The 23503-nt window shown below is 45.6% G+C and overlaps 1 protein-coding gene across 1 annotated transcript; it reads right to left on the bottom strand.

Annotated features, from left to right (window-relative positions):
- Window positions 1-1311: 1311 nt before the first annotated feature.
- On the bottom strand, window positions 1312-20252 carry LOC311176194 (KRAB domain-containing protein 5-like; the record flags this gene model as incomplete). Its single annotated transcript, XM_084241494.1, has 4 exons — window positions 1312-1442; window positions 12382-12477; window positions 13541-13667; window positions 20136-20252. The coding sequence occupies 4 exons, from the start codon at window positions 20250-20252 to the stop codon at window positions 1312-1314; spliced, it is 471 nt and encodes a 156-aa protein (XP_084097620.1).
- Between the last annotated feature and the right edge of the window lie 3251 nt (window positions 20253-23503).

Genomic DNA, 23503 nt, shown 5'->3' with positions numbered 1-23503 from the left:
AGTATGAATTCTGTGATGTTGACTAAGATGTGACTGCTGGTTAAAGGCTATGCCACATTCTTCACATCTGTAAGGTTTCTCCCCAGTATGAATTCTATGATGTCGAGCAAGACCTGACTTACTGTTAAAGGCTTTACCACATACTTTACATTTGCAAGCCTTTTCCCCTGTATGAATTCTGTAATGGCCACAAAGATCTGACAGGTAGTTAAAGGCTTTGCCACAGTCTTCACATCTGTAAGGTTTTTCCCCAGTATGAATTCTGTGATGTCGTCTAAGATGTGACTGCCGGTTAAAAGCTCTGCCACATTCTTCACATCTGTAAGGTTTTTCCCCAGTATGAATTCTGTGAGGTTGACTAAGATTTGACTGCTGGTTAAAGGCTCTGCCACATTCCTCACATCTGTAAGTTTTCTCCCCAGTATGAATTCTATGATGTCGAGCAAGATCTGACTTATTGTTAAAGGCTTTGCCACATTCCTCACATCTGTAAGGTTTCTCCCCAGTATGAATTCTATGATGTCGAGCAAGATCTGACTTACTGTTAAAGGCTTTGCCACATACTTTACATTTGCAAGGCTTTTCCCCAGTATGAATTCTGTGATGTTGACTAAGATGTGACCTCTGTTTAAAGGCTCTGCCACATTCCTTACATCTGTAAGGTTTCTCCCCAGTATGAACCCTCTGATGCTGGGAAAGGTGACACAAGCCTAGAAAGACTTTACCACCATCTGGACACGTGTAAAGCTTTTCTCCAGCATGAATCCTTAGATGGTTAGTCAGCTGTGGATGCCAATACAAGGCTTTACCATGCTCTTCACACTTGGAAGGTTTCTCTCTCTGATGTTCAGTAAGTCTTAGGCACCATTTGGTAGCTTTGCCATATCCTTTACAATTGTAGGGTTTCTCATGAACTGTGTGATGCTGGAGAAGTTCTGAGGACTCCTCAATGTGACCCTGTGTAGATTTTTTATTTTCCTTTCTAATTCTCTGATGTTGAGAATGACTTGACTGAAAGTTTAAATTTATCCCACATTGACAATGTTTTGAATAATCATTTGCATTATGCACTAGGGGACTTCCCATATGTTCCAACATTCCTCTCTGAAATTGTGTCTTGTTAAAAATGTCACATGGATCTTTGCTAACAGAAACATATTTATCTATACATGCAACAGACGTAAAATGGTGTTTTACCCAATATGGTTTACATGCTGGATCACCTTTTGCAGGAGGAATTCTATTGTGGATAATTCTCCCTTCTTGGCAATCTTCATCGCAACAGCTCTTGTGTTCTTCACATGCCTCTTGTCATGTCTGGTTTCGCAATAATTCTAAATTCTCAAAAGTGTCGATTCCATCTCCTCCCAGTCCCACATTTAGGAACAAATCTTCTGTGCCTGACTGTGGCATGGAGACCTGGTCGTCTTGAGAAGACAGGGCTGGGAGACAGCAAGGAAGAATTACCCCACTCACAGCACTCAAGATGAAATAATTTAAATATTTAATACATAAAATTGATACCAAATAAAGCTCACCAGCCTGATGTTAGAATAAGTAACATCAGCACTAGACAGCAACACACACCTTACGAATCGGTAATGTCTTTAGGGGAAGGTGAATACATACCAAATACAGAAAACTGCATGATATACATCCCACCAACAAAAAATAGTGTTTCTGCTTAAGAATTTGAAAATATGGAAACAAACAAAAAAAAATCACAGAACTGTGTGGTAGAATACAAATATAATGAGACATAATTTGTGATATTAGTAGGGGTAGAAATGTTCAACAGTTGAGTTTTGGTATGCAGCTGAATTTACATGTTTTTCACTTGTCCTAACTTTTCTTTTTTAAAGATTTATTTTTATTTATACAAGAGCCAGGGTACAGGCCAAAGACAGAGCGGACTGATGAAATACACTGCTGAGGGGAGCAGCAGGCAAGACAGGAGAGGTCTGCTTGCCATGTGGGTTGCTCCAAGGGCAGCGGGGATCGAACCAGCACTGCAGAGGCTGTGGACAGCTGCACAGCACTGCGCTCAACCACCTGCGCCACCAGGGAGGCCCGGCTGTCATAACTTCTCAACATGCTATGTAACCCCCACTATGACAAAAAAGATATCGTAAAATACATGGAAAAGGAAATGAAAACAGAGAATGATGTGATGTGTGCACAGGCTGGATGACAATGCTTTACAAGGTGAGTAAATAATATTACAAACGAATATACTGCAATCAACATCAAAATGTGAGAAATAGGAAGGAAATCACTAACAAGAAAGGAGAGAGGAATAAAAGCATGTCACAAAAAGTCAAAAAAAGGACCTCCCCTGGTGGCGTAGCAGTTGAGCTCTGGATTACAAAGCTGCCTGCAGTCTCTGCAGCGCCGTTTCAATCCCCGGTTGCCGGGGAGGGTCCCACATGGCGCGCAGACCTCTCCTGCCACGCCCTCTGATCCCCTCAGCAGTGTATTTCGTCGGTCTGCCTGTTCTGTTCCCAGCTCTGGCTCTGGTGAATTTTCTCACCCTCCCGCACTTGACTGTACCCAGTGCTTGTATAAATAAATAATTTTTTAAAAAGTCAAAAAATATACAGAGGGCCTCCCTGGTGATGCAAGGGGTTAAGCACTGCGCTGTGAAGCAACACAAAGCCTCTGCAGCAGGAGTTCGAACCCTGGTCTGCCAGGGAGCAACACACATGGTGCAGCAGACTTCTACTGTCTCACACACTGCTCCCCTCTGCAGTGTACTTCAGTCAATCTGCCTGTTCTGTTTTCCCCACTCTATCTCTGGTGAATGCTCTTCTGGCCTGTGCCCCAGTTCTTGTATAAATAAATAAATAAATCTTGCATAAATAAATCTTTACAGGGGCCTCTGGCCTGTACCCCAGCTCTTGTATGCATAAATAAATCTCTAAAAAAAATTTAAAATATACACAGAAATACAACAGTGAGGGAAGGATGTAGAAAATGGCTGAGAATACAGGACTCATTCTTTAGTAAAGTTAAGGCCTCCCTTTCAGTAATAATTTGTGTGTAAATAAATAAATAAAAGATCCACATTACAATGGCATATGTGTCTGAATGAAATAAAAATAAGACCAATTAAATCCCATCTATGACACTCAACATAGACTTCAGTGCACTATGTGGAATGTTAAGTATGGAACTAGATTCTCTGAAAACTGATCATGAAAATGGAGTCGTGTTGATCACACTAATATAAGAATAATATTGATCTGAGTCTACCGCATCACAGAATGAAAAGAATGCCCCAAGAACGTTAACAGAAAACTACATGTATTGGGAAGCACTGTAATATAACATATGCACTAACATGATATGAGACCCTGAATGTGTGTAGCACACAAAGACAGAACTGAATGCAGAAGAGGAAAACATGAAAACAAGGAGAGGTTCAAGCCCCAATTGTGACTGGAAGGAAAACAATGATATAAATGCAGGAACTTGACTTGGCCAACAGGGGTGAAAAATAATTCTAAAAGGAAGATGTGGTATATAGACAATATGGAATACTACTGAGCCATTACAAAGGATACATTTGACCATTTGCAACAAGAAGGATGGAATGTTGGGGGAGGATGATGCTCAGTGAAATGAATCAGAAGGAGAAAGACTTACTGGATGAATTCACTCCTATTTGGAATCTGGAGAAAGAAAGCCAAGAAACTGACAATATAAACCAAAATCAGGGCCTCCCCTGGTGGCGCAGGCGGTTGAGTGCAGCACTATGAAACTGCCCGCAGCCTCTGCAGTGCCGGTTCAATCCTGGCCGGCCAGGGAGATACCCACATGGTGAGGCAGACCTCCCTGTCGCGCCCGCTGCTCCCCTCAGCAGTGCATTTCTTCAGTCTGCCTGTTCTGCTTCCTGCTCTGTCTCTGGTGAATTCTCTCACCCTCCCAAGCATCTTGCCTGTTCCCTGGCTCTTGTATAAGGAAATAAATAAATCTTTTAAAAAATCTATTGAAAAACAAACAAAATCAACTTTAGAAACAGGACTGCAGAATTGAGGGCACTAAAGAGTGGGGGAGAGTGGGTGTGAATATGAAAGTGGGAAGGGTTCAAAGATCTATGGAGAAGCCCACAATGCACTGGTGGTGCGTGTGGTGGTGACAGACATCTGAGGAGATGAGATTCTACTCCCTAAATCACATACAGCAAGGTAAAACAATGTTTCCTTGATTCCAAAAAACTAAGAAATACTGTGAAAACACTGAAATGAAGCAAAGTCCCCCAAAAACATGTGGGATTCAGAAAATAGTAAGGTGTAAATTAAAGCATAAACAATTACACTAGAGTCCAAGCCCAGAGGGGGAGCGGGCATCCACAGCCAGGACAGAACACGTGGGAGCAGGAAAGTGCGTCTCCGACTCGCCATTTTAGAACAGGGACCTCCCTTCAATAAAGACTGTTTGAAACCGGGAGAAAGCACCCTACGCAGCCAGAGGTGAGCTGGGAAGAACCCCCATGCAGGGCCCCTTCTGGCCAGCAGTCCGAGCCCAGAGGGGGAGCGGGCATCCACGGCTAGGGCAGAATGTGCGTGGGCAGGAAAGTACGTCACCAACTCGACATTTTAGAATAGGGACCATCCTTCAATAAAGACTGCTTGAAACCAGGAGAAGCTCCCTGCACAGCCAGAAGTGAGCTGAAGGCCCCCACAAGCCTGGTCCTGCCTGGCAGGGAGTTGGAGCCCAGAGGGGGATTCAGCGATTTGGAGCCCAGAGAGCAATCCAGCCACCGCACCTCCTGGGAAGTCTGTGGGACTTCAGGACACACCTTTGGAATTAAACAAATGCAGAAGGAGGAGATATTCTGTGACAGCGACCATTAACATACTCAAAGCACCACTGCCTCACTGGACTTCTGGCATAACGGTATTTGACTCAATTGGACTGCCAGTTTCGGAAATCCAAGAAAGAGCACAACAAAAAGATGCCAGCCAATACCAGCGACACAGTGTCCCAACACATAGTGCTAATTAGAAAACAGGCAGCAGGGAGAAGAAAAACTACATGCAACCTAGCAACTTCTCAGGAAAAAGACACACCACAAAAAGAAAATCACCCACGAGATTGCAACAACAGTGACTTGGAAGAACTTCTGAGCCTTCCCAAAAGAGAATTCAAAATTGCAAAGATGAAAAAACTGAAGAAAGTCATTAAGGAAAACAACACTGGGAAGAATGAAATTGAGTCCCTAAAGAGGGAAATTAAGGAAATGCAGGAGATTAAAGGATTAACAGAAGAGCTAAAGAACACTGGGAAAAGCAGTGATAACAGAATAGAGGAAATGGAAGAACAAATAAGCACTCTCATAGACAGGGAAATAAAAACAACAAAAACAGAAAATGAAAGAGAAGTACGAATAAATAAGACTGAAGAAAGACTTCGGGAACGGGCCTCCCCCGTGGCACAGCGGTTGAGCGCTGGGCTGTGAAGCTGCCTGCAGCCTCTGCAGCGCCAGTTTGATCCCCAGCTGCTCCCCGACCACTGCAGAAGGGTCCCACATGAAGCGCAGCCTGCCGCCCGCTGCTCCCCTCAGCAGTGTACTTCGGTCCTTATACCTGCTCTGCACCCAGCTCTGGCTCTGGTGAATTCTCTCACCCTCCCGCGCTTCTGACTGTACCCAGTGCTTATATAAATAAAGAAATCTTAAAAAAAAAAAGGTTAAAAAAAAAAGACTTCAGGACCTATCTGACTCAATGAGGAAAGGAAATATGAGTTATAGGCATCCCAGAAGGAGAGGAGAGAGACCTAGGAACAGAGAAAATATTCAAGGAAATAATTGAAGACAACTTCCCAAACATGAAGAAGGAGCTGAAAATAGACATACAAGAAGCAAGAAGAACACCAACCTTCCATGATGAAAGGAAAAATACAGCAAGACACATAATAGTAAAGCTCCCAAGAATCCAAGACAAGTTAAAAATAATGAAGCTGACAAAAGGGAAGAAAGAAATAACATACAAAGAAAAAACAATCAGGCTGACATCAGACTTCTCCGAAGAAACACTACAGGCAAGGAGAGAGTGGAGGGACATAGTCAATAGACTCCAAGAAAACAGATGCCAACCAAAAATACTCTATCCTGCAAAGCTTTCCTTCCTCTAGGAAGAAAGAATAAGGACCTTCCCAGACAAACAGAAACCCTGGAATTTCATTATGACTAAGCCCCTACTCCAAAAAAAAACTACAAGGAGTCCTAAAGCCAGAACCAACAGAGGGATGACTAACAGCGAAACAAGGCCAAAAAAAAGTTATTAAAAGAATAAACAAACTCAGAGGAAAGACAAACACAATGGCAAATACAGGCACTAACATATCAATATTAACTCTAAATGTAAAGGGACTAAACTCTTCAATAAAAAGACACAGAGTAACAGGCCGGATTAAGAAACAAACCCAACCTTTTACTGTCTCCAGGAAACACATTTAACTACAAAAGATAAAAACAGACTCAAAGTAAAAGGAAGGAAAACAATCCTACAAGCAAATGGACCAAAAAAAGAAGGCAGAAACAGTTGTACTTGTATCAGATAAAACAGATTTCAAACTCCAAAAGGTAAAAAGAGACCCCAATGGTCACTACATTATGATCAAGGGGACAACACTTCAAGAAGAAATAACAATCATTTAACATATACTCACCAAATTAAGGAGCACCAAAATATATCAGACAACTATTATCTCTGAAAAGACATCAGAGAAAACACATATGTAGTAGGATTTCAACACACCACTGTCAACAATAAATAGATCAATGAGACAAAAAATAAGTAAGGACACTAAAGCTCTAAATAAGGATCTAGAGCTCATGGGCTTAACAGGCATCTATAGAACACTAAACCCAAAAAAATTTGAGTACACATTTTTCTCAAGCACACACAGATCATTCTCCAGGATCGATCACATACTGGGACACAAGACAAATATCAACAGGTCCACCAAGACTGAAATCATACCAACCATCTTCTCTGACCATGAAGGCATCAAACTAGAAATAAATCATAAAAAGAAGGCAAGGAACTCTCCTACCTCATGGAGATTGAAACCCACACTACTGGAAGACCAATGGACTAATGAGGATATCAAAGAAGAAATTAAAAAATACTTTGAATCAAATGACAAGTAGGGCACCAATTTCCTAAATGTATGGGATGCAGCAAAAGCAGTAATAAGAGCAAAATACATAGCAATAGAGGTTAACATCAAGAAACAAGAAAGAACTCAAAGAAACAACCTAATCTCAAAGCTCAAAGAACTAGAAAAAGAACCAACCACAAAACCCCAAAAACAGTAGAAGAAAAGAAATAATAAAAAATCAAAGCAGAAATAAATGAAATCAAATCTAAAAAAAATCCAAAGGATCAACGAAACCAAAAGCTGGTTCTTCGAAAAAATAAATAAAATAGACAAAGCCCTAGCCAGGCACACAAAGGAAAAATGGGAGAAAGCACAAACAAATAGGATCACAAATGAGAAAGGAGAAATCACAAAAGACACAGCAGAAATCAAAAGAGTAATCGGAAAATACTATCAAGAGTTATATGCGAAAAAGTTCAACAATCTAGAAGAGACGGACAATTTCCTACAACTCTACAATCACCCAAAGCTAGATAAAGAAGAAATAGAACACCTAAACAGACTAATTACAAGCAGCGAAATTGAAATGGTAATCAAAAACCTTTCCAAAAACAAAAGCACAGGATCTGATGGATTTACAAATGAATTCTACCAAACGCTGAAAACGAATTGGTGCCTATCCTTCCCAAACTCTTTCAAAAAATTGAGAAGGAGGGCCTCCCCGATGGCGCAGCGGTTTAGCGCTGGGTTGCGAAGCTGCCCGCAGCCTCTGCAGCACTGGTTCGATCCCCGGCTTCTCCCTGGCCACTAGAGGAGGGTCCCTCATGGCGCGCAGACCTCTCCTGCCGCCCGCTGCTCCCCTCAGCAGTGTATTTCAGTCCTTCTGCCTGCTCTGCTCCCCGCTCTGGCTCTGGTGAATTCTCTCACCCTCCCGTGCTTCTGACTGTACCCAGTGCTTGTATAAATAAATAAATAAACAAACAAACAAACAAAGAAATAAATAAATCTTTAAAAAAAATTGAGAAGGAATGGATAATACCAAACACGCTCTATGAAGCCAACATTACACTAATACCAAAACCAAACAAGGACAAAACAAAAAAGAAAACTACAGGCCAATCACTCTAATGAACACAGATGCAAAAATCCTCAATAAAATTTTAGCTATCAGAATCCAACAATGTATCCACACGATAATTCACCACAACCAAGTAGGATTTATTCCAGGGACACAAGGATGGTTCAACATCTGAAAATCAATCAATGTTATCCAACAACAACAACAAAAAAACGTTATCCAACAAATCAACAAAAAGAAATATAAAAACCACATGATATTATCAATAGATGCCAAGAAAGCTTTCGACAAAGTACAACACCCATTTATGATAAAGGCCCTTGAAATTCTTTGGATAAAAGGAACGTACCTCAACATCATAAAGGCCATATGTGACAAGCCCATAGCCAGTATCATTCTCAATGGCAAAAGCTGAAAGCATTTCCATTAAGATCTGGAACAAGACAAGGATGTCCACTCTCACCACTGCTTTTCAATATAATACTGGAAGTCCTAGCCAGAGCAGTAAAACAAGAGAAAGACATATAAGGAATTAAAATAGGGAAGAAAGAAGTTAAATATCACTATTCACAGATGATATATATATACATACAGAACCCCAAAAACACCACAGAAAAACTAATTAAACTAATCAATGAGTTTAGTAAAGTGGCAGTATACAAAATCAACATGCAAAAATCAGTAGCCTTACTATACACAAATGATAAATCTGAAGAAATAAAAAACAATCCCTTTTATTATCGAAACAAAAAAAATCAAATACTTGGGAATAAGCCTAACAAAAGAGGTAAAGGACCTATACAAAAAAAAAAAAAAAAAAAAAAACTACAAAACACTGTTAAAAGAAATAGAAGAAAACACAAGAAATGGAAAGACATCCCCTGCTCATGGATTGGAAGAATTAACATTATCAAAATGGCCATCCTACCAAAAGCAATTTACAGATTCAATGCTATTCCAATAAAAATTTCAGTAACATTCTTCAAAGAAATAGAACAGTTATTGGGCCTCCCCGGTGGCGCAGTGGTTAAGCGCTGGTTTGTGAAGCTGCCCGCAGCCTCTACAGTGTCGGTTCGATCCCCAGTTGCTCCCTGGCCACTGGAGGAGGGTCCCGCATGGTGCGCAGACCTCTTCTGCCACCCGCTGCTCCTCTTAGCAGTGTACTTCGGTCTTTCTGCCTGCTCTGCTCCCTGCTCTGGCTCTGGTGAATTCTCTCACCCTCCTGCGCTTCTGACTGTACCCAGTGCTTGTATAAATAAATAAATAAATCTTTAAAAAAAAAGATTTAATTAAAAAAAAAAGAAATAGAACAGTTATTGATGAAATTCATATGGAATCACCAAAAACCCCGAATAGCCAAAGCTCTCCTGAAAAAAAAAAAAAGAAGGGAATGGAGGCATCACACTCCCAGACTTCAAACTATACTACAAAGTCATAATCATTAAAACTGCATGGTACCGGAACAAGAATAGACACATGGACCAATGGAACCGAACAGAAAATCCAGAAACAAACCCACAGATTTATGGTCAACTAATCTTTGACAAAGGAGCAAACAAAGTTTGGAGCAAAGAAAGTTTGTTCAATAAATGGTGCTGGGAAAACTGGGTTGCTACATGCAAAAGAATGAAGCTTGAATACTACCTAACACCATGCACAAAAACCAACTCAAAATGGATTAAAGACCTAGACATAACACCTGAAACTGTAAAATATATAGAAAGAAATATAGGCGAAACATTACATGATGTGCACCTCAAAGACATCTTTACAGAAGCATCGGCCAAAGCAGTGATAGTGAAGGCAAAGATAAAAAGCTGGGACTACATCAAATTAAAGAGCTTCTGCACAGCAAGAGACAATAACAAAAAAAAAAGAGAAAGCCCACTGACTAGGAGAAAATTTTTGCACATAACACTAATGATAAAGGGCTGATCACAAAAATCTACAAAGAGCTGATGAGACTCAACAAAAACTAAGAAAATAACCCAGTCAAAAAATGGGCAGAAGAGCTAAAAAGAAACTTCTCCAAAGAGGAAATGCAAATGGCCAACAGGCATATGAAAAAATGTTCAACATCACTTGTCATCAGGGAAATGCAAATCAAAACTACCATGAGATACCAACTCACACCAGTGAGAATGGCACATATTAAAAAAAACTAGCAACAACAAATGTTGGCGAGGATATGGAGAAAAAGGAACTCTCCTGCACTGCTGGTGGGAGTGCAAACTGGTCCAACCACGATGGATATCTGTGTGGAGATTTCTGGATCTACTAAACATAGAGCTTCCATATGATCCAGCAATTCCATTCTTAGGTATTTACCCAAAGGACACAGAAACATTAATTCCAAAGGGCACCTGCACCCCTATGTTTATAGCAGCACTATTTACAATATCTAAGCTATGAAAACAACCCAAATGTCCAAAAATAGATGACTGGATCAAGAAGATGTGGTACATATACACTGTGGAATATTACTCAGCATTCAAAAAGGTAAACACATGCAGTTTGCAGCAACATGGATGGAGCAAGAAGGGATCATGCTCAGCGAAGTAAGTCAGAAAGAAAAAGAAAAATACCATATGGTCTCTCTTATAGCAGGAATTTAGAAAACCTAAATAAGGGACCAGGAAAAAGACTAATTAATACAAAGTGAAAATCAAAATCAATAAGCAACTATCGTCCAGAGACACACTGTGGGGGGGGGGAGGATTAGGGTCAAAATAAGGGGGGGGTGCAATTGTATGGGGAATATAACTAAAATGAAAATGCATACATTGTGCAAAAATGAATAATAATGTAAGAATTATATAAAATATTAAAAAAAACAATTATACTAGCAATAAGAGGGATCTCATAACTTCACACCTCAAGGAATCAGACCATTTAAACTCCATATTAACAGAAAGGAGGACACTCAGGGCATCCCCGGTGGCACAGTGGGTTGAGGGCAGAGCACTGAGTGCAGCTCTGTGAAGCTGTCCGCAGCCTCTGCAGCACGGGTTCAATTCCTGGCCGTCCAGGGAGATTCTCACATGGCGCAGCAGACCTCTCATGACTTGCTCGCTGCTCCCCTCAGCCGCGCGCTTTGGTCCTTCTGCCTGTTCTGCTCCCTGCTCTGACTGGTGAATTCTCTCACCCTATCGCACCTCTGGCCTGTACCCCAGTGCTTGTATAAATAAATCAATCTTAAAAAAAAAAAAAGTTTAAAAAAAAATTTTAAAAAGTTTACCAAAAAAAAGAAAGAAAACAGGAGGACACTTAAAAATTGTTAAGAAGGGGCCTCCTCAGTGGCGCAGCAGTTGAGCGCTGGGTTGCGAAGCTGGCGGAGGCCTCTGCGGTGCCGGTTCGATCCCCGGCTGCTCCCCGGCCACCAGAGGAGGGTCCCACGTGGCGCGCAGACCTCTCCTGCCACCCGCTGCTCCCCTCAGCAGTGTGCTTCGGTCCTTCTTCCTGCTGTGCTCCCTGCTCTGGCTCTGGTGAATTCTCTCACCCTCCCGTGCTTCTGACTGTACCCAGTGCTTGTACAAACAAAACAAAAAACAAATAAATAAATAAATAAACATGCTTCTATTAAAAAAAAATGTTAAGAAAGCAGCATTCTGTCTGCCCACCCATGTCTGTGCAGGTGCTTCTTTTCACCAACTCTTTCCCTCTGCTGGGCAGCAGCCTCCTGCCTACGTGACCTGTACCTGCTGGGGTTTCTTACTGAACTCCCTCAGCGGAGGCCACTCTCCTCAAGGCCGCCCGCCTGCAAACATGCAGGCCTCTCTCAGCAAAGCTGCGTCTTTGGGGCAGTTCATACTACTTGCTTGTGTCTATGCAAGTGTCCTTTATTCTTCTGTCCCTTTTCCTACTAAATCTGTTCTTTAAATATAAAAAAAATTAATAAGAAATACACAAATGTAACCTCATGCCCAAAAAGTAGGAGCTTCTTATTAAAAGATTAAGTCTGGATTTTGAAAGAGCAACAAAATGGACAAAACCTCAGTTCAAGTTAGTGAGAAGGAAAGGCAGAGGACTCAAGTGTCAGAGAGGAGACGCCCCCAGGGAGAGCAAGACTAAGACTCCAAGACAAAAGAGGAGCATGTCTGCAACCCCTGAAACAGAGCTTCCCAGACATTTAGGATGCTGGCCTGTTGACCACTGCACCTCCCAGCTGCGGCCTCTGCCTGATTCATTCCACCTACCTGAGAGGAGGACGGGATCTGCACTTCTCTTCACATCCCAGGGCTCCTTCCTTTGCTCCAACAAGACAACCAGGTCAGGCTTAGACACAGCAAGGCCTGTTTATTAGGACAGGTGATATGAGATGGCCTAAAGATTCTCAAATTCCCAATGCAGTCTTGTACTCAATAGAGAGGACTATATAGAAGGTTCTAGAGAAGGATCACCGAAAATACTTTTTCTGACAGCACCTTTACTACAAATCATCCATTCATTTATTTACTTTTTTTTAAAGATTTATTTTTATTTATTTATACAAGCACTGGGTATAGTCAGAAACGCGGGAGGGTGAGAGAATTCACCAGAGCCAGAGCAGGGAGCAGAGCAGGCAGAAGGACCAAAGTACACTGCTGAGGGGAGCAGCGGGCGGCAGGAGAGGTCTGCACACCATGTGGGACCCTCTTCCGGTATCTGGGGAGCAGCCGGGGATCTAACCGGAGCTATAGAGGCTGCAGGCAGCTTCGCAACCCAGAGCTCAACCACTGTGCCACCGGGAGGCCCAATTTTATTTATTTACTTTTAAAGATTTCTTTTTATGCAAGAACCAGGGTACAGGCCAGATGAGCGGGAGGGTGAGAGGATTCACCAGAGACAGAGTAGGGAGCAGAGCACACAACTGGCGAAACACACTGCTGAGGGCAACAGCAGGTGAGACAGGAGGGGTCTGCAGCGCCATGTGGGAATCTCCCTGGCCAGATGGGAACCAAACCAGTGCTGCAGAGGCTGCGAACAGCTCCACAGAGTGGCACTCAACCGGCTGTGCCACCAGGGAGGCCCCTAATAAAAAATCATTTAAATTTTCATATCCTGAGAACCATTTCTAGACCTCTGAGTCCTAGAAAGTGTGGAAGCTGGGGTCTTAGGTGGAAGCAATACCCTTAAGGCACTGAATTTCTTGAATGAGCACTGAGAGAGAGCAGGCTGCAGATCACCCTAAGAGAACAGAAGTTTAAGTCATGATCAAACAGCATGAGACTTTCTTTCCAACAAACCCACACTGTTTTTCTTAAAAGCAGGGATGTAAATGTAGCCTACAAATCTGGACATCCCAGGAGCACGCCCACACACATAACAGGAAACGGTAAGGGCAGATGAAGAAATCTGGAGGGATATTCTCCTCACCCAAGGACGCCAGGTTCCTGTAGGTCTCGAACATCACGTCCCTGTACAATTTCCACTGTGCCGGGTCCAGGCAGTCCTGCTCCTCCTCCGAGAATTCTATGGCCACATCTCTGAAAGTCAAGGGTTCCTGAAATCAAAATACACAGTTACTATGGGGCCACTAGTAGAGCTCTAAATTGGACAAGAGGTAAAGAGAGTTAAAAGGGGCCCCATGGTGGCACAAAGGGCTCAGTCTCAGCACTGTGAAGCTATGGCAGCCACTGAGCATGAGTTGCACACCCAGCCAGGGAGCTATCCACAGGGTGCAGCAGACCTCTCCTGTCTCACCTGCTACTCCCCTCAGCAGTGGATTTCAGAAGATCCACCCATTCAGCCCCCCACCCTGTCTCTGGAGAGTCCTCTCAGCCCCTTGGCCCACACACCTCTGGCACATACACCAGCTCTTGTATGTGTAAATAAATTAAATCTTAAAAAAAAGAAGAGGGCCTCCCTGGTGGTGCAAGGGATTGTGCACAGCCTGTGAAGCCATCTGCAGGCATCACAGTGGTAGTTTGATACCCAGCCAGGGGATCCTGACTTGCCCGCTGCTCCCCTAAGCAGTTTATTTCACTCAGTCTGCCTGTTCTGCTCCCTACTCTGTCTGGTGAATGCTCTCAACCCCCGCCCCTCTGGCCTGTACCCGGGTTCTTTCTTTCTTTTATTTTTTTTTTAGATTTTTTTTTAATTTAATTTATTTATACAAGCACTGGGTACAGTCAGAAGCGTGGGAGAGTGAGAAAATTCACCAGAGCCAGAGCGGAGAGCACAGCAGAGCAGAGCAGGCAGACTGACGAAGTACACTGCTGAGGGGAGCAGCAGGTGGCAGGAGAGGTCTGTGCGCCAGGTGGGACCCTCACCCGGTGGCTGGGGATCGCACCAGCATTGCAGAAGGCACGGGCAGCTTCGCAAACCAGGGCTCAACCGCTGCGCCACCGGGGAGGCCCTGTACCCAGGTTCTTATTTGCATAAGTAAATCAATCTTTAAAGAAAAAAAGAGACATGGTTCTGAGGGAGAATGCCTTTATGCAGTAAGTTCCATGTTTACACCCTAAGAGTGCAATGCACCCACCAAGCACAGAGGATCACATACACCCACGAAAACACTTTGACGTTATAATTTCAGTGATGTCAAATCTGACCCAAAGGCAACATTTGTACAGCAAGGACACAGGACAATGGAGAAAAATCATAGTAGAAACTGAGGTGAAAGACTGGCAGGAAATTGTAGGTTATGATGGAATAATAAGCAAAGCAATGATAATCATATTTGAACATTTAGTGTCCTAGATGCCATTCCTGCAGCTTTTATTAGATTCATATATGAACCAGATAGTACTCTCCAAGCTTAATAATACATTTTATCTTTTACAATGAACATTTCCTCAAACATCCGCAAAATTAGAGACCTGGGTTTTCCCTGCAGATCTGAGCTAAAATGGATCAGAGAGGACCCTAAACAAATGGACACAGCAGGTTGTGCAGCCAATAAGAATGGAAACTAGTTAAAAAAGGGAAAGACACAGGACACAGTATATAACGTGACCTTTTCAAGTAATAAACATGGGGACCACATAGACACAAAATTGATGAATGTAGTCATGTCAACGAATTCAAGATTATTTCAAACAGTATGAAGGAAACCAAGCTTTGGTGATACTTTCTGCATATTTCATATCCACAGTGTAGACAAACATACAACATAGAACCCATTGTAATAAGAACTACCGTGTTTGAGTGTAACTTCTCAAAAAAAATGTTACATAATATATTGAACCATTTCATAGTTTTATAACGGTTGAATATGATAAATTTTTTTGTTTCTTTTTCTGGAAGTATAAACAAGTTATGCTGAGAATGCGTGTGAAATGACTGGCATTTCCATTGACATTCACACCAAAAATACTGAAATAACTCATTATTTCATTAAAGTTAAAGAAGGAGGTAAAGGATGTGACCCCTGAAAATTATAAGACTATTTTTTAAGGATTTTATTTATTTATACAAGAACTGGGGTACAGGCCAGAGGCATGGGAGGGTGAGCGGATTCACCAGAGACAGAGCAGGGAGCAGAACAGGCAGACAACCAAAATACACTGCAGAGGAGAGCAGCAGGTGTGACAGGAGAGGTCTGCTGTGCCATGTGGGTAGCTCCCTGGCCGCCCGGGAATCGAACCAGTGCTGCAGGTTGCTTCATAGCTCTGAGGTCAACCTGCTACGCCACCAGGGACATAAAATTATAATAATCTATTAAAGGAAATCAAAGACAGAGAAATAGAAAGATGTCCTGTGCTCCTAGGTAGGAAGAATTAACATCATAAATTACCTTATTGCCCAGAGCAATTTACAAATTGAATGCAATACCTACTCAAATAACAAGGACTTCTTTTTGTCAGGAAATAGAACAATTACCACAGTTATATGAACTCAAAGAAGGTCCCAAATAGCTAAAATATCTTGAGAAAAAAGAAGAAAATATAAGTATCACACTTCCTGACTTCAAAATATATTAAACACAATAGTAACCAAAACAGTATTGGCCTGAAACACAACCAGAAGACAACTGAAAACCCAGAGAGCAAATCATACCAACACAGCTCATCTCTGACAGAGCAGCTGAAGTCACACAATGGAAACAAGACAGCTTCTTAAACAAATGGTGCTGGGAGGGGGCCTCCCTTGTGGCCTAGGGGTTAACACTAAGAAATATGAGCACTACCCCATGGCAGGGAGCAGATCATGTAGCAAAGCTGACCTCTCCTGTCTCCCCAACTTCTCCCCTCAGCGGTGTATTTCAGTAGATCTGCCAGTTCTGCTCCCCACTGTCTCTGGTGAGTCCTCTCAACCCCTTCATGTCTGGTCACAGCCCAGTTCTTCTATGCATAAATAAGTACATAAATACAGCTTCAGAAAAATAAATGGTGCTGGGAAACATGGAGAGCCTCTTGCAAAAATAAGAACCAAGACCCATACCAAACTCGATACGCAAAATGAATTCCAAATGGATTTGATGTTTGGACATAAGAGCCCTAGCCATGAATTACTGACAGAAAATAAGGGACATGTGACAGGATGGGTGGGTGCTACAAACTGTACCAAGGAACACAACCCCAACACCAAGGGAAACAAAAGCAGAAATCAGCTCATGGGACAACACCAAACCTAAAAGCTTTTGTACCTCAAAAGAAACCAGCACAAAAGCAGAAAGGCAGTCTACAGAATAGAAAAAAAAATCTGCAGGCCACACATCTCACAAGGGGTTCATTTCCAAACAATCTGAGAAACCAACAATGACCCAATTAAAAATTGGCAAAGGAACTACATAAACAGTCCTCTAAAGAGGAAAAAGGAGCTCTCACCCATGGCTGGTGGCCATGAGAGTTGGACAGTCCCTGTGGAAAACGGTGCAGAGGTTTCTTAAGGAAATAAAAATGGAAATTCCACATAATCAGCAATACTTCTGTAAGTTATATATTGAAAAGTGAAATCTTAAATACAAAAAGATTTATCTACAACCGTTAGCAGAGCAGCTCTGTTCCCAACTGCCCACTCATGGCCCAACCTACATCCCTTTAACAGAGGCAGGGACGGGAAGGGTGGAGCACACGCAGGGGAGCACTGCAGGCCCGGGAGGGAAGAGCAAGGGGTGGCCCTGAGGACAAAATTGGTGGACAGGGTCATGATTACCTGGAGTAAAATAAGTCAAAAGTAAAGACACATATATTAGATGGCTTCACTCAACTATGGAACATAAACACCCAAAATAGGGCCTCCCTGGTGGCGCAAGGGGTTAAGACGCAACCTATGAAGCCATCCCCAGTCACTGAAGCACCAGTTTGATCCCTGGCCAGGGAGCAACCCACAGGGCACCGCAGACCTCTCCTGTCTCCCCACTGCTCCCCTCAGCAGTGGATTTCAGTCAGTCTGCCTTTTCTGGTCCCCACTCTGTCTCTGGTGAATCCTCTTACGCCCGCACCTCTGGCCTGTACCCCAGTTCTTGTGTGCATAAATAAATAAATCTTTAAAGAACAAATAAATAGCCAAAATACATTTACAGGCAAAATACTGTAGGCATAAAAATTGAAGGAGGCAAAAAGAAGACAAAGGTTACCACCCTCGGGAAGAAGGAAAGGGTGGAGAAGGGAAGGGGCAGAGGGGGATGGGCCAGGGTGGGGCCAGGGGAAAAAAAGGATAGGGAAAAGCCCATTTGGAATATACGAGAAAATTGACCACTATTTCAGCAGAAGGCTTTCAGTGCCACACATGTGAAGACAGACTGAGGAGGCCAAAAATAAGTAAAAGAAGTAAACATGCAAACAAGTACAGGAAGGTTTAAGACAATTAAAAAGTAACTGAAATTTTCCCAAGGTCATACATAGTATTGTCAAATACGGCAGGAAAATTGGATAAGGCCAAGACTAGAGAAATGTAACTGCACTTGAGAACATCTTAGGGTACAGGTGAGCTTCACTAGAAATGTATTCAGACTACACCAAGGTAAAATGCAAAGAACAGCCTGCTGGGCACCTGGGGTTTGCAGACCCCTTGAGAGAAGAGCAGGGGCAGGGATGTAAGGACGCCCCATTGGACTCAACGTCACACGTGCCAAGACTGACGCCTGCATGAAAGTCTCCGAGAGTGGCCTGGGACACAGGATAGGATTTCAGCAACTGCACAGAAGCCTTAAAAATTCAGTTGTCCTTTTCAAATGACATGTGGCTCCTTCACCCCCACCTGCACTCGGGTCCTCAGGCCCATCCTCCTCCTCCTCCCTCACCCCGCACCTGAGCAGCGCAGAGCTGGGAAGTGTTTCTGTCCAGCGGGGTGAAGAGCCACAGTCCACACCATCAGCTACGTCAAAGGAGACCCAGATTCAGACTCTGCTCTACAAGAGCTCAGGCCCCAGGACACCCAGCACAGTGCCCCCCAGGGGTCCCTTCTCATCAGGGGACAAGTGTCTCACTATCTGACATGGCCTCAGGGCAGAGCCCAATCTTCAGAAATGTTGGACATGTGATTTGCCAGGATCTACATGACACCTGTCTTGTTGATGCAGGGGTCCTTGGAGAAAACTTTACATGTTTCTACTTTTACATTTCAGTTGATGAACTCTCAAAAAGTGCATAAAGTCAATGTACCACAAGCTAAAGCAAACACATCACTCACCAGAGATTTCTTCATTGTCTGCTGCTCTCACAGATGCCTGAGGGCTGTGGGGCTGGAGCTGGAGAGGGGATGGAGTCCCACAGGAGAGGACTAAGGCTGCTGCTCCTGGAGTCTCCTGTCCAGAGCGCCCCACACTGCATGGGAGAGACCAGAGAGTCACTGCGTGTGAAGCAGTGTTCACACTTTTAGAAGGGGCACGAAAGGACCCACAAGTCCATAGCTGGTAGAATGGGTTTACAATTTACTGTACCTTTTTTTTTAATTTGTTTATGCATATAAGCACTGGGGTACAGTTAGAGACGCAGGAGAGTGAGAGAATTCACCAGAGTCAGAGCGGGGAACAGAACAGACAGACAGACCTAAGCCATTGCTGAGGGGAGCAGCGGGTGAGACAGGAGAGTTCTGCTGCTCCATGTGGGTTTCTCCCTGGCAGATCGGGAATCCAACCCCGCACTGCAGAGGCTGTGAACAACGAAAACCAATACTTTCTACTGATTCATTGTTCCCACAAAGAACAAAAGTTTCAAAGCTGGGCCTCCCTGGTGGCACAAGGGGTTAAGCACCACACTACGGAGCAGTCCCCAGCCTCTGCAGCACCAGTTCGACCCCGGCCAGGAGCTACCCACATGGCGCAGCAGACCTCTCCTGTCTCCCAGCTGCTCCCCTCAGCAGTGTATTTCGTCAACCTGTTCTGCTCCCCACTCTGTCTCTGGTGAATCCTCTCACCAGCCCCCACGCCCCGCACACACACCCCTTTGGCCTGTACCACAGCTCTTGTATACTAAATAAATAAATCTAAAAAAAAAATGTACCTAATGCACTATTTTGCTAGGAGACTCCCAGAGGTGGGCGGGAGAGCCCGCCTCCCCGCCATCTTTTCTGTGGAACCCCGCCTCCCCCCCTCCACACACACAGCGAGTAGATCTGTCCTGGGGTGTTGCCCCTGCGCACAGGTGGAAACGCGCTTCCCCAGGCTCCAGCCTTGCAGGACCCCGTCCCCGCCCCCCCAGGGAAGACCCCGGGGCAGCGTCCTTCCGGGGACCCGGCCCTGCGCCGCGCCGGGAAGCCCCCAGAAAGGCCGCGACGTTCTCCCCAACCAGCCTCAGCCAGGCCGCGGCTCCCCTCGGCCTCCGTGCCCCGGCACACCGCGGCGGCGACGGGAAAGGCCCCAAAAGCAGAACACCCACGTCCAACAACTGAGGGGCCGCAAATCTGGGGGGTCGTCACAAGCAAGAACTCAGCGACCCTGTGGCCCGCACCCCGCGTTCCTAACGATCCACGGGGCGAGGCATCTAAAACCCCACCACACACTCCCCGCCCGGCGTCACCCTCAGAGCCCGGCGGGGCGCCCCGCGTCCAGGAGGCCTCCCCCGCGCCCGCCCTCAGGCCTCACTCGACGCTCCCACCCCGCACGTAGGGCGCCCCCCAAACCCTCCCCCCGTCTCCCCACCCCGCGCGCCGCCTCAGCTCCGCGCCAGCCGGCCTCGAGACAACGGCCGCGCACGACCATGACGCCGCAGCGCGTGGAGGATCCGGACGCCCTGACGGGGCGAAGGACGGGGTCGCGTCTGCGCAGAACCCAGAAGCCCCGCCCAGAGCCCTTGGCGGGAAACGCGCAGGCTCAGGAGACTACATTTCCCACAATCCTATGCGCCGCTTCCGGGGCGTCTGAGGGGCGACGGTTCGCAGCCGGGAGGTGGGAGTGTTACGTGGCAGCCGCCGCTGTGAGCGGGCCGCCTGACTGTGGGTCCTCGCCCGGCGCTTAACGGGGACGTAGTAATGCTGACTGAGACATGCATGAGCTATTGACAAAAGGCTATCCACAGGGAAGGGGAAATGAGGAAATGGACAGTCAGGGAGCAAAGAGGGAGAATAGGTCTTAAATGCGTCCTTCCCGGCCTGCGGAGCTGGAGTCCCAGGGGCACGGAGAGCTGGCGGAGGCCCAAGAGCTGTGAGGCCGGGAGAGACCCAGCGTCTGGCTTTATACCAAACCCGGCTGCTTAGCTCCGCCCTCAGGTCCCAGCCACCCTCCCTTTGGTGGTGACGGATTTGTCTTTCCCGTGTCTTGATGGCTTCTGTCTGGAGTGGGGTGGAGTCCACCAAGCCTGTATGGGATTAGCTCAGGACAGCCTTTCCCCCTGACAGGATGAGCAGAGGGTCAGGGAGAATGGACGGTGGGCGGGGCCCCTGAAAATGGCTGCTGGAGAACTGGTTCAGGGCTGAGTTGAAAAGGAGCTGAACAAGGACACACCGCGTGTGAACTGGTTGAAGTGTCTGTGCTAGCACCCTCTTGCCAGCCTCTGCGGCCTGAGTTCCATCCTGGCCGGGGAGCTGACCCAGAGGGCAGAGCTGATCTGCCCCGTCTCCCCCAATGCCCCCCTCAGCACTGGATGCCAGTACATCTGCTCCCCACCCTGTCTCCTGAGAATCCTCTCAATCCCCTGCCCAACTTTGGACCTATACCCCCATTCTGTTCTTGTTGTTGTTGTTGTTGTTGGAGTCCAGTCAGTTTGGGGTGCGGGTTCCTTGGGGTCACCCTGGGAAAGGTGTCCCCAGAGCTCCCGTTTCAGTGACATGTAGCTGTGGAACCAAGCATAAGTATTCTTAGCCATTGCTTTGTCATTTTGTGTGTAACTGCCATTGTAGAATTTCAGGTCTTGCAGGTCTTGCTGTCCCGGGAAAAGACTGCATTCCAGAGATAGTTTGGACCCTCACTCCACCCTTACTCTCTGGTCACCAATGAGGGCGAACTTGCTGTAATTGGAGCTGCAGGTTGGAGCTGCATCTTGGCCTGGCCAGTCAGCTTAGAATGATAGCCGGGCAAAGTTGGAGAACTCATCCTTGTAGCCAATGAGTAAATGCCAGCATAATTTAACCTTATTAAAAGACCCCTGCTTCCTTTGTTCGGGGTTCTCGGGATCTGCCACTGCGTTGGTAGGTGCCGTGAACCTGGACTCGATTCTGAAATAAACTCCCTTTTGTGTTTGCATCAGCTGTCTTTGGGTTCTTGGAGGCTATGCTCGCCAGTCTGCTAAACTTGGACACAACAGTAGCGAGTTTCCCAGGCACGTTTCTCCACAAGACAGAGACATTGGTTATATTTAAATGGCAGGTTTATTAGTGAAAGGGACAGAAGAATAAAGGACACTTGCATAGACACCAGCGGGCAGGAAGAGCTGCCCAAGAGAGGGCAGGTTTGCTGAGAGGCCTGCATGCCCCCAGGCAGGGTCCCTGAGGGAGCAGCCTCTGCAGAGGGGGTCAGTGAAGACAAGCCCAGCAGGTACAGGGCACCGGTAGGCAGGAGGCTGCTGCCCTGCAGAGGAGAGAGTTGGTGAAAAGAGGCACCTGCATAGTCTCAGGTGGGCAGACGGAGTGCAGCCCTGAGCCAGTGCAGAGACTGCACTGATGTAGTCTTCTGTTTGGGAGGGGCACCCCTTGTGAGCATTGGTTAGTAGCTGATTTTGGACAAATCTGCAGAATCTGAAAGGGACGGAGATTCCACAGTGGGCTCAATCTCTGTATCTTTACCTTTAGGTCTGTGCTTTAGACTCTCCCTACAGCCTGATACCAGCATGGGTCTTGTGCTTTGTAATCTAGCTGTTGTGCCTGAGGATCTTGGTTCCTATAGCTGGTCAGTGGCTGTGCTAATCCCTTCTACCTCCCCCTCCTCGAGTGAGCCAGGTTTCTGGTCTTGTGGCTCCTCCTGTTCATTTTTTTTCTATTCCTGTCCTCCATCAGTTCTTGTATGAATAATTAAATGAATTTTTTTTTTAAATTCAGCTTTAGGGCCTCCCTGGTGGCACAAGGGGTTAAGCACCACACTATGAAGCAATCCGCAGCCTCTGCAAGACGAGTTCTATCCCCGATCGGCCAGAGAGCAACCCACATGGTGCAGCAGACCTCTTTTGACTTGCCCACTGCTCCCCTTAGCAGTGTACTTTGGTCCATCTGCCTGTTCTGTTCCCCACTGTCTCTGATGAATCCTCTCACCCCCGACATTTCTGGCCTGTACCCCAGCTCTGTATGCATAAATAAATCTTTAAAAAAGTCATCTCTATTAAACATATATTAAAAGTTCACATATTGTGGGCCTCCCCAGTGGCACAGCGGTTGAGTGCTGGGTTGCAAAACACCCTGCGGCCTCTGTGACAACGGTTCGATCCCCGCTGCTCCCCGGCCACCAGAGGAGGGTCCCACATGGTGCGCAGACCTCTCCTGCCGCCCGCTGCTCCCCTCAGCAGTGTACTTCGATCCTTCTGCCTTCTCTGCTCCCCACTCTGGCTCTGGTGAATTCTCTCACCCTCCCACGCTTCTGACTGTACCCAGTGCATGTATAAACAAACAAAACAAATAAATAAATAATAATACATGCCTCTTTAAAAAACAAAAGTTCACATATTGTCTCAATATTCAGATACCACTGTATGCTCTTTGGTCAAAATCAAGATGCAGGCATTTAAGAAGCATTCTTGTTCTTCTGATTCCTGGACCCCACAGTTGGTGGTGAACATAGAGATTCATTACTTAGCTAATGTGCACCTACAGAATTCTATGCCCTGGGGCCTCCCTGGTGGCACAAGGGGTTAAGCACAGCCTCTGCAGCATGAGTTAGATCCCTGGCCGACCAGGGAGCAACCCACATGGTGCAAACAGAAGACTACATCAGTGTGGTTTCTGCGCTGGCCCGGGGCAGCCGTCCGTCTGCCCACCTGTGACTATGCAGGTGCCTCTGTTCACCAACTCTCTCCTCTGCGGGGCAGC

The sequence above is a fragment of the Talpa europaea genome, assembly GCF_964194135.1.
Source record: "Talpa europaea genome assembly, chromosome: 8".
NCBI classification, from domain to species: Eukaryota; Metazoa; Chordata; class Mammalia; order Eulipotyphla; family Talpidae; genus Talpa; species Talpa europaea.
The sequence above is the reverse complement of the archived record's forward strand: the minus strand, read 5'-3'. Positions and strand labels throughout refer to the sequence as shown.